The 11,829-nt window shown below is 44.2% G+C and overlaps 1 protein-coding gene across 3 annotated transcripts in view; it reads right to left on the minus strand.

The window, feature by feature from the left end:
- Window positions 1-5,114: 5,114 nt before the first annotated feature.
- LOC310788688 (RNA binding protein fox-1 homolog 3-like) overlaps window positions 5,115-11,829 on the minus strand; it is a gene marked incomplete at both ends in the record, with an annotated part of 173,482 nt that continues 166,767 nt past the window's right edge. For all 3 annotated transcript variants that reach the window (XM_083650229.1, XM_083650228.1, XM_083650227.1), the window contains 2 exons: window positions 5,115-5,159; window positions 8,365-8,443. In XM_083650229.1, the coding sequence (XP_083506355.1) occupies window positions 5,115-5,159; window positions 8,365-8,443 (124 nt within the window). The remainder of the gene's footprint in view (window positions 5,160-8,364; window positions 8,444-11,829) is intronic.

Genomic DNA, 11,829 nt, shown 5'->3' on the forward strand with positions numbered 1-11,829 from the left:
TAGTGCTCACTAGTTGAACACCCACACACCTACTCTCTGCTGCAGAGTTCATACAAGAAACTCCTACAAATGCACACACCGGTTCTCCCCTTTGGAAACGGTAAAAATAATATTCAAAGTTTGTTTTTACGCATATAAAAAACCCCAATGGTCTCTACATACTAGCATATAAAAGGAAGAACAACGTTTGTTTACCCACATAAAGATTTTCTTGGACTCAAGTGATAATGGGTTATTTTTCTTTTCTTTTTTTTTAATATATTATATATATATATATACACCATTAACTCTTTTCACCATGGTGACTAAACATAGCTAGTTGTATAATGTTACTTTTATAAATATGTTACATTTTGGAAATGGTTTGAAAAAAGACCAAACAAAATAAAGTGCAACAAACAGCTTTCGAGAGCACAAACACTTTTGTGAATATATAGAAATGAAATATTGGCAATAAGCTATGTTGAGCCGTGTTTCCATAATTGGATTGAAATCTTGAGAGCTTACAGTAGCTAGACAGAGATTTTCTTTTCACCCCACCTCACTTAGCACACGGTTGCATTCTAAGCCAATGCAACGACTGTGTGTCAACTAAGAGGCGGGTACTACTGCGCTCTGTACACATTGTGTCTCATACAGTAACTCCTGGGTGGTTTTATATCATATGTTACTGTACTTGTCGTATATTTTGTGTGTGTGTGTGTGTGTGTGTGTGTGTGTGTGAGTGTGTGTGTGTGTGTGTGTGTGTGTGTGGGGGGGGGGGTGTGTAGTGTAAAATGTGTTATACAATATTTGTATGTATCTATATATATATTTACTACAATAGCTAATAAAGAACAACAGTACAGTCATGTTGTCTCATCTGCTCATGGGGGTTTCTGCTCAGACAAAATCAACTTTGCGAGACAGCGGTGTTGCAACCCTGCTGCTCGTGTTGGAACTCAAACATCCTGCCTGCTGAAAGTGAAACGCGTGTGTTGTAGTCTGTGATTTGTTCTAAGTTTCAGTTAGCTTATCCTGAGGTAAGACATTTTGTGCAATACTAAAAAAGAGAAAAGGTAGGGTAACACTTTATATTAAGTTGTTATTAACATTAACTAGTTGCTTGTTAGCAGGCTTATTAGTAGCATATTAGCTGATTATCATTCATTATAAAGCACTTAATGTACAAATAATAATAATAATAATAATAATAATAATAATAATAATAATAATAATAAGCACAAATAATTTATGTCTTATTCTGCATGACCATATTCTGCAACTACTAGGCCATTAACTAAGAGTTACCTTCTAATTACTGCTTATTGATAGTACAGTGGCAGCAGTCTTCAGCTGGTACTGCCAGCCAGTTGCCATACCAAAGAACTGAACTTTGTTACCCCATAAGGGACATTGCTATAGAGAAACTAATGATATCTACTGTTTATTAAGAGTTTGAATTGTTTTAAGTTATCTTATCTTTAAGTTATATTAGGTTGTGTTGTGTTACGTTTAAGTAGGCTATATTAAGTTGTTTTATCTTTGTTTAAACTGTCAAGGATCTTGGCTGGCCATTAACTCATTGAGTGCCATTGACGTCTAAAGACGTCAATTCAAATAGTAACAATCAATCAATCAATCAATCAGTTTAATACATGTCCCAGAAGGGCACTTTGGTTCACATCACGTAGAGTGCCATTGACGTCTAAAGACGTCAATTGCGTTTTTTGACGGTGGGACGTGGATCAAAGCCTGATGCATCTCCTGTAAAAGTATGGGGGATTTTGAAGGTGTATAAGCTATTTTACGGACCCATTAGGTGGCGACAGTGCTCTCCGGATTAGAGAAAGATGAGAAAAAAGAGTAGAAGAAGCCGTGGGGAAACGGAAACCGATGCATGCTGTAACGTTAGCTGTGAACAGCAGCCAATCTGCTCCCACAATTGAGCCTTTCTGTCTCTGTTGCGATAGTTTCTCCATATGATTAGTTGCCAGAAAAGGAGCACCCGACACCAGCGTCTTTCTGAAAAGATAAATTATTCTCAGCTGGAAGCGCTGGGAGCCGACGCACAAAAACGGCGGAGCGCTGTGAAAATATACGCTGGGTGCAGCGCACTTTGAAACGTGCAGCAGAAAGTTCAGAGCAAACGTGTAGCAGAGAGCCACCAGAGACACTCCCACGGAGGAGGAGTTTGCAGTTGAGGGGGGTGGGGCACGCAGGGCACCATACAACACTGACCCAGACAGCAGGCTCGATGGACAGATTGGCAAACACAAGCTGAAATACCTGATGCCCACCAGCAGTAAATCAAGACCAGCAAGAAGGTGTAGGGTCTGCGCACGCAGGGGCCAGCGCTGCTGGTTGCAGCTAAAAAATATTATTTTGCCATCAAAATTCCTTTGTTTTTGCTGTTTTATTGAAGGAAATTACTCTTCAGATATTTGAGGTGTCACTACATCAGAAAATATTAGCTTCAGAGTCAGTGATGTGCTTGAAATGCTTCATTTCACAAAAGGCTCATTATCTCAGGTTCTAGTTTGAAACATCTGTTTTTGGTGAAACCAACCTATCTTCTACTGCTGATAACTAAAGAACGGAAAATGATATAAATAAACTTTTTTTTGCTGATGATACAAGAGAGTCTCATCGTTCTTTGGGCGTGTTCGGTGTTTACATAGTAATATCACACAATATTCTGTGGGTCTTGAGAAATCACTGAAAACGCTCTGAAAGGGCTGGCACTGGGAGCGTCCATTTTCCAGAAATGGCTGGCAGCCAATGAGTTAACTCTTAGTTAATGGCCTAGTAGTTGTAGAATATGGTCGTGCAGAATAAGACATTAATAAGTGCTTTATAATAACTAATAAACAGCCAATATGATACTAATATGCATGATAATAAGAAATTAGTTAATGGTGAATAGGTGTACCTTAATATAGTGCTACCAAAAGTTGACTATTGACTAAAGTAGACTATTGACTAAAGTAGACTATTGACTAAAGTAGACTATTGACTAAAGTAGACTATTGACTATTACATTACCAGGAGATGCCCTCTCTGTTTCACCCGCCTACAGTATCACCTCACTGATGTGTTGTTACTGTGTGAGTCAGTGTGGAGTTACATCACTGATGTGTTGTTACTGGGTGAGTCAGTGTGGAGTTACATCACCTCACTGATGTGTTGTTACTGTGTGAGTCAGTGTGGAGTTACATCAGCTCACTGATGTGTTGTTACTGTGTGAGTCAGTGTGGAGTTACATCAGCTCACTGATGTGTTGTTACTGGGTGAGTCAGTGTGGAGTTACATCACCTCACTGATGTGTTGTTACTGGGTGAGTCAGTGTGGAGTTACATCACTGATGTGTTGTTACTGGGTGAGTCAGTGTGGAGTTACATCACCTCACTGATGTGTTGTTACTGTGTGAGTCAGTGTGGAGTTACATCAGCTCACTGATGTGTTGTTACTGGGTGAGTCAGTGTGGAGTTACATCAGCTCACTGATGTGTTGTTACTGGGTGAGTCAGTGTGGAGTTACATCAGCTCACTGATGTGTTGTTACTGGGTGAGTCAGTGTGGAGTTACATCACCTCACTGATGTGTTGTTACTGTGTGAGTCAGTGTGGAGTTACATCACCTCACTGATGTGTTGTTACTGGGTGAGTCAGTGTGGAGTTACATCACCTCACTGATGTGTTGTTACTGGGTGAGTCAGTGTGGAGTTACATCACCTCACTGATGTGTTGTTACTGTGTGAGTCAGTGTGGAGTTACATCACCTCACTGATGTGTTGTTACTGGGTGAGTCAGTGTGGAGTTACATCACTGATGTGTTGTTACTGGGTGAGTCAGTGTGGAGTTACATCACCTCACTGGGTGAGTCAGTGTGGAGTTACATCACTGATGTGTTGTTACTGTGTGAGTCAGTGTGGAGTTACATCACCTCACTGGGTGAGTCAGTGTGGAGTTACATCACTGATGTGTTGTTACTGTGTGAGTCAGTGTGGAGTTACATCACCTCACTGGGTGAGTCAGTGAGGAGTTACATCACCTCACTGTGTGAGTCAGTGTGGAGTTACATCAGCTCACTGATGTGTTGTTACTGTGTGAGTCAGTGTGGAGTTACATCACCTCACTGATGTGTTGTTACTGTGTGAGTCAGTGAGGAGTTACATCAGCTCACTGGGTGAGTCAGTGTGGAGTTGTTACTACGGCATGCTCTACCTGCCATGTTGGATTAGTGAGGATATGAGTGGTGTTGAGTCCAGACAGACACATGGGACCTGCGCGGTCCTTTACTCTGCATGCTGTCACACCACATACTGTAGCTTGTAAGGCTCCACTGCAAGTGCACAACAGTAGGACACTCCAACGTTTATACAAAAAATAATAAAATCAAATTAAACATCAAATTAAAGCAATCAGAGCAGTGCCGCCTTGTGAGCTAAGGATTACTGGGGCATGTTGGGTAAAGTTTGAATTGGGCTCTCGAGGTTCTGCGTGTGAAGTGGAAGCTACAGGTATAAAAATATTGTTAGCGGCATCGCTCTGTGATCAGTGTGAACCTGATGATACACAGCACATCTCCAGTCTCTCAGGTACGGATGGATATATATATATGTATGTAACTATATATATATATATATATATATATGATTTTTATTTCTTAGTGGAATGCCCCAGTAATATTGTTAGTCAGATGACGGCAGCTGCATACACACACCTCTGAGCATGCACCATGCGTGCTGCAGTAGGCTGACATTGGTTATGGTGACACAGCACCCATACAGTATACAGCAGTGGAGAGAATGCACATGTGCATAAGACTTTCCAAAAGAAAACCAAAAGCACTAAATGAATACAAAACAAGAGCGGACCAATGATGACATCAAAAAGGTTGCTGTAGAAATATGGGCTTGAGGGGGAGGGGCAGAGGGGTGTGTGTGTGTGGGGGGGGGGCGGGGAGAGGGGTGTGGCATCTCAGCAAGGGACCTGGAAGCTAGTTTGATTTAGCTCTCCACCAAGGACCAGCTGTTTGCTTGTTTTGTGTGTGTGTTTTTTACAATGTTTTTCATTTGTTTGTTTGTTTGTTTGTTGGGGTAATGTCTCTCTGTCTTTCTCGTGTTTCTTTCTTTTAGTAGGGAGTGAAGCGACTGTACCCTCCTCTGTATAGGCTAGCCTGCAACATCAAAGATGAAAAGGTACCAATCAGTATTAAGGTGACAGCTTATTAGTTGGTTTCTTTTTCTCCGCAAATTTCCTTCCTTTTTCTTCCATAATGGTCATTTAATAAGGTTACTCACGAGGGGAATGATAGTGAAAATGATAATTAGGTACGGATATCTTTTACCGTAAGCCGATGAGTTTGTTTTAAGCCGATAACTTGTTTTGTTTTGTTCAATGGATCTGCTACTTGCGTACACTGTGAGTGTGTGTTAGGAGCAGGGTCAGCCACAGAGCTGTGGAGGGACTGCTGGATTTGGAGCTTGGTAGTGAAAGCAGGAATCAGTGAAGCGGATGGAAAGTAAATTGAGCATTTTTTGTTTCTTTTAGCCATAGCAGCAACAAAAAAGTTGTTTCCAACTGATCAGTATTCTCGCTTTGCCTTGACAAAAGCACAGCAACGTGGGGCCCACCCTCTTATGCATTTTCTCAAATTAATTACATTAAGCAATGAATTGGAGAATATTACGCTGGGTTCATGCTTTTCACTATGGGAAAGCAAGTCCTCGAGGAAAAGGCTTTTCAGGCTGCAACAATGGCCGAGATTCAACCACAGCCCAAATAAGTTCAAAGGGTTTTTAATCGTGATTTCTATTTCAAGTCCACCGGAGGTGCCGCACCTTTGTGGAGGGGGCGAGCCACCACGGGATATTAGTCCCTCGATTCAGTACCATGCTCAGGATATCTGGGGCAAACACACACATAAAGCATGCATGTAGGCCTACGCATGCACACCTGCACATGCACACGCACACACAGACACACACACACACACACACACACACACGCACACACACACACACACACACACACACACTGCACACACACACACATGCACGCACGCACACACACACACACACATATAAACTCCCTCTGATGTTCCAGTGGCTCTGTTGCTATTAGCGATTCACAGTGTTGGGCAAACCAAACTACTAGCTACATCACAATGAAAAGTAGGTAAACTACATCTTAACTACTCAAAACTAATACACTAAAATGTTGCTTGTCGAACTAAAACTACTTTCAAAAAGTAGTTCAGCTACATCCAAACTACGTCAGGAGAACTCATCACAATCTGAGTCTCGAAACTCCTATTGTTACACAGACTGGAGGCAGAGCTGAACTGACAGTGAACTGAGTAAAGTGTAGGTGTGTTTGATTTGGGGACTTGGGCAGCCTGAGGATGTATTCTAAGGAGAGGATAGGGAGAAATTGTTGATGTGGAATCAGGAAAAATTTCTAAATTTGCTAAATTTCTAGGGAAGTGCACAGTATTTGATCGCAGACATCTTGGTCGCCACCTACAGGTGATTTTAATCAAATAGCAACCATGGGCAATGAGCTCTGGCATTCTGCCATAATAATAATAATACAATAATAATACTATAATAATATAATATAATTATATAATAATAATAATATTATTGTATGGCCAAAAAAAAACGTCATGAGAATATTATGAATACAATATGTAGTTTGTAATTAACTATCTAAACTACATGAGCTAAAGTAGTTCACTACTGAAAAAGCTACTGAGATTTGGATATAGTACTACCACTCATCTACTGTAAATTACTGTTAAACTAGTAATTGAACTAGTGAACATGGAGTGAACTCCTCCCCAACACTGACGACTGATTCAGACAAACTCACGCTGTGTGTCTTCAAAGGCTAATCCATCCTAATTTCAGGCAACTCTCTTGCTTGAACCAAAACTTTAATCCATTTGAATCACATTATCTGAATGCTGGAAGTCAGCAAAGAGAATTTCATACAACCTCAGAGGAAATAGGCTAATTATTGTCTGGCTTTTAAATGTAATAATGTCTCTTCTCTGCTGTGGAACTGTTGATCAAATATGATTAAAGAATTAGAAACCAAACTAGTCTTTCTCCTTAGCTCATCGCGTCTATTTGATGTGGGCACAGCAGATGTACACACAGTTTGCTCACCACCACTCACACACGCACACACACGTGCGCACGCACACACACACACACACACACACACACACACACACACACACACACACACACACACACACACACACACACACACACACACACACACACACACACACACACACACACAGGAGTCTCCTTCAGCGCCCCCCTCAGCTCCCAACACACACTGCACATTAGCCCTGACAATTTTAGGGGCCGGATCCTGTCCTATGTTGATAAAGGGTGACGGTTACAGCGTCAGAGAAATGGAAGGAAATTCGGAGGAAAAAGAAGAAAAAATCAAAATAAAACGTTCAAGCACATTTTTGTTTTAATTAAGTAAATGAAGAGGAGAAAAAAAGAACGGTCTTAATTAATGAAAGCTTTTAGCTAGCAGCTGCACCGGGGGAACTGTACGCTTTTCTTTATGCTGTTGGAAAATCGCATGCATGCCGGAATGGTAAATTTGAGTGATTTGTCAGTGCAGAGAGCACTCCACCGATCAACCTTGTGGGCAGGAAGGGAGGCTGAGACAACTTCCTCCCTCTTGTCTCGCTCTCATTGATGTCCCACGGCACACTGCTGCATGCGTTGAGATGGTCCTTAATCTTTAGATTAAGTCTGTAACATAAACATAAAACAAACCAAAGAGAAACTCTCTCTCTGTTTGAAAAAGATATGCTCTTTTACTTCTTATCATTTTTTTTTTTCATCTTTGATGTTACAGTAGCTGCAAAAGCTAGCTAAAAACAGACATTAACGATTTCAACTTCATCCCTTCGAGTTTGGTTTGGCTGAATGGAAGAAAAAAAAAAAAGTATGCAGAATGAACAGAAAGCTGGGAAATGTAGTCGTTGCGTAAGATGCAAAAAGATTGCGTATTAACACGGAGCGATCACTCCTGCGTCCAATCAATATGGCATGAGGTGAGAGCTCGCATGGCAAAAAAACACATACATAGGGGGTTTGTTGCACTGAATGTCTGAGCCAATCTCCACATGCCGGGGGGGGTAAACAGTACTGCTCAGCTCCACTAGGTTGTGCCAGATAGCATGACAAAGATCAAATAAAAACCAGTGACCACCGCAGGAATCTCTGGTCTTTATTTTTGGAGTGCGAGTCTTGTGTCTGCCGGCCTCGTGTCTTTTAGTGTTGCAGACGGGGGGGAGGGAGGGGGGGTGCAGGAGGTACAACAGGTGACAGCCATCAGGGACTTACCATGGTACCCACACTGTACGTGGCGGCGGGGCCAAGTGTGTGGTGGTAGGGGTCTGCTGTTGCATAGACTCTGCCATAGCTGCAACGAGAGGAGGGGGAGGGCGGCACACAGAGGGAGAGAGAACACACAGTCATTGATCTCTCATTGACGGGGGGAGAAGGAGAACATTTATGCACGCTTGTTTAATGCTCAACCCCTGAAGTCAACTCTTTCAAGTCTCTGACACAATCGATTAGTTCCCCGCTCGGCCTCCGGGGGGCTTTCTACATTATACAAGGTGGTTCAAAAAAGGGGAGTTCAAAGGTTGCTGAATTATACTTGTCTTTTCATTGTCATCTTGATTAGGTGGAAGGAATAGGTAATGAGTGCGGAGAGAGAGAGAGAGAGAGAGAGAGTGAGGGAGACAGAGACGGAGGGGAAGAAAGACAGAGAGAGAGAGAGGGAGGGAGACACAGAGAGACACAGAGAGAGAGAGAGAGAGAGAGAGAGAGAGAGAGAGAGAGAGAGAGAGAGAGAGAGAGAGAGAGCTGGAGGGCTCTCGGTCTTGGTCTCTCACCCTGTTCTTGTTTACCCGAGCTGCACAGTGGGCTCACGCCCCTGTCTTTTCATTGTTGCTGGTTTGGAACTAATCCTTCCAATTTCCTTCAGGACATTGACAGGACAGGACAAGATGTGTCTGCTTTATTTATTTATTTATTCCACTTCACATATTCCTCTATTTACTTTCTTCTCCTTTTTTCCCCAATGCTCGCTTGCAAATGAGGGTCTGCGCCGAGCAGATAAGGCACACCCAGCCAAGGACTGAGGGCACCAAATCAACCAGGAATAAAAAGACCAAGTGGAGAGAGAGAGAGAGAGAGAGAGAGAGAGAGAGAGAGAGAGAGAGGGAGGGAGACATTTTCCTAAAGGAGACAACAAGATGTACAGCGCACGCATGCCTTTCGCATGAGCTCCATTGAGTTATATAAGATCTAAATATGGCTCGTCCCATTTCAGTCCGGCAGCACCCAAGGTCAGTGCGTAGGACGTGAAATGGGAAAGGCTGTGCTGGGGCTCCTTGGGGAGGAGGCCAGAGCCACGAGATGGTCAGGGGGGAACTCTCCGTGGTCCTCTTATCTTCAGCGAGCACCAAACCCCACAGGCCCTCTAAGGCTAATATATCTACAAAATGGCTCTCACCAGAGTGGCACGGCTGACAAGCGCCGGGTCAAACCACCCCCGTGCAATGTCACAGCGTCTCCGCACAGCCGATTGGAAGCTGGCAGGGGCCGCGGCGATGTGACTGGCTGGTCACAGGATCAATCAGACTGTGCTGGTGTGAAGCGTGCGATGTGACTGGCTGGTCACAGGATCAATCAGACTGTGCTGGTGTGAAGCGTGCGATGTGACTGGCTGGTCACAGGATCAATCAGACTGTGCTGGTTTGAAGCGTGCGATGTGACTGGCTGGTCACAGGATCAATCAGACTGTGCTGGTATGAAGCGTGCGATGTGACTGGCTGGTCACAGGATCAATCAGACTGTGCTGGTTTGAAGCGTGCGATGTGACTGGCTGGTCACAGGATCAATCAGACTGTGCTGGTGTGAAGCGTGCGATGTGACTGGCTGGTCACAGGATCAATCAGACTGTGCTGGTTTGAAGCGTGCGATGTGACTGGCTGGTCACAGGATCAATCAGACTGTGCTGGTTTGAAGCGTGCGATGTGACTGGCTGGTCACAGGATCAATCATAACAAATGTTTATGTACTGTATAATATTGAAGTGTGCCTTTATTACTTTCAAACTAGTAATAATGTATCTCAATTCTGAAGTGTGCCGTTATTACTAATCTCAAACTAGTAATGATGTTGTAATTATCCACTACTGTCTGATGTGAACCAAAGTGCCCTTCTGGGACATGTATTAAACTGATTGATTGATTGATTGATTGATTGATTGATTGATTGATTGATTGATTGATTGTGTTGGTTTGAAGCGTGCGATGTGACTGGCTGGTCACAGGATCAATCACACTGTGCTGGTTTGAAGCGTGCGATGTGACTGGCTGGTCACAGGATAAATCAGACTGTGCTGGTATGAAGCGTGCGATGTGACTGGCTGGTCACAGGATAAATCAGACTGTGCTGGTATGAAGCGTGCGATGTGACTGGCTGGTCACAGGATAAATCAGACTGTGCTGGTATGAAGCGTGCGATGTGACTGGCTGGTCACAGGATCAATCAGACTGTGCTGGTATGAAGCGTGCGATGTGATTGGTCACAGGATCAATCAGACTGTGCTGGTATGAAGCGTGCGATGTGATTGGTCACAGGATCAATCAGACTGTGCTGGTATGAAGTGTGCGATGTGATTGGTCACAGGATGAATCCGACTGTGCTGGTATGAAATGTGCGATGCGTATGGCTAACTCGCAGGCTTTGTGATGCAGGCCAGTGAGCGCAGTGGGGGCTTTTCCCCTAATGAATGTTTCATATTTGACGGGGGTTTCGCCAGCCTTCACGGAACCCGCTGACCTCTTTTTCATGATTGGCTGATTGCTGGCCGTTAAGTCTGGATAAGGTATTGCTGAGACAATACCAACAAACCCCCTATTGATCCGACGGGCATGACCGCTTATTCAAAAGGGAAACAAACAGGCGAGGGAGGCAAAAAACAAACGCACAACAAACAACTCGGGGAGCGAATTACATTAAATCTGGGGGGGAAAAAATATAGGCAAGAGACACAGGAATTAAATCACTCCCAGAGGAAAAAGCTGCTGTCCAATTTCTGCTCCCGCCGAGCACGGCTGCTCATAATTCGAGCGGCGGCCGGGCCTGATAAATCTTACATTATCGATATGATCTCGCGGCTCTCGGGCAGCGTGTACGTTATCACAAGTGACACGCTCAATCCTTCCCAGATTACATTCCCAAACCGGCCCACGTCCCCCCCCCCCCCCCCCCCCCCCCCCCCCCCCCCCCCCGCCTTTCAGGGGCCGAATGAATCAGCCCGGCCTCCTGAAACGGAGCACACCTGAACCGGAATGGCATCACTCAGACGTGATAGAGTCCCTGCCTGTCCGTCTCTCTCTCTCTCTCTCTCTCTCTCTCTCTCTCTCTCTCTCTCTCTCCCTCTCCCTCTCTCGCTCGCTCTCTCTCTCTCTCCCTCTCTCTCTCTCTCTCTCTCTCTCTCTCCCTCTCTCTCCCTCCCTCTCTCTCTCTCTCTCTCCCTCTCCCTCTCTCTCTCTCTCTCTCTCTCTCTCTCTCCCTCCCTCTCATTCTGCCTGACTCCCATCCACAGACCCGGGGCCATTCATAAATACCACTGATAGACCCACTCTCCCATCACAGGCACAGAGTGATGGGATATATCGCATCTTCTTTTTTCATCTTGTCCAACAAGGTTAGTTTTTTTGTGTTCTTTAGCTCAGAGCCAGACGGCGTCCCTATTGGATGAGATAATTGGAGAGGGGGGTGGGGTAG

This window comes from Poromitra crassiceps, assembly GCF_964638095.1.
Source record: "Poromitra crassiceps genome assembly, chromosome: 13".
Taxonomy (NCBI): Eukaryota; Metazoa; Chordata; class Actinopteri; order Beryciformes; family Melamphaidae; genus Poromitra; species Poromitra crassiceps.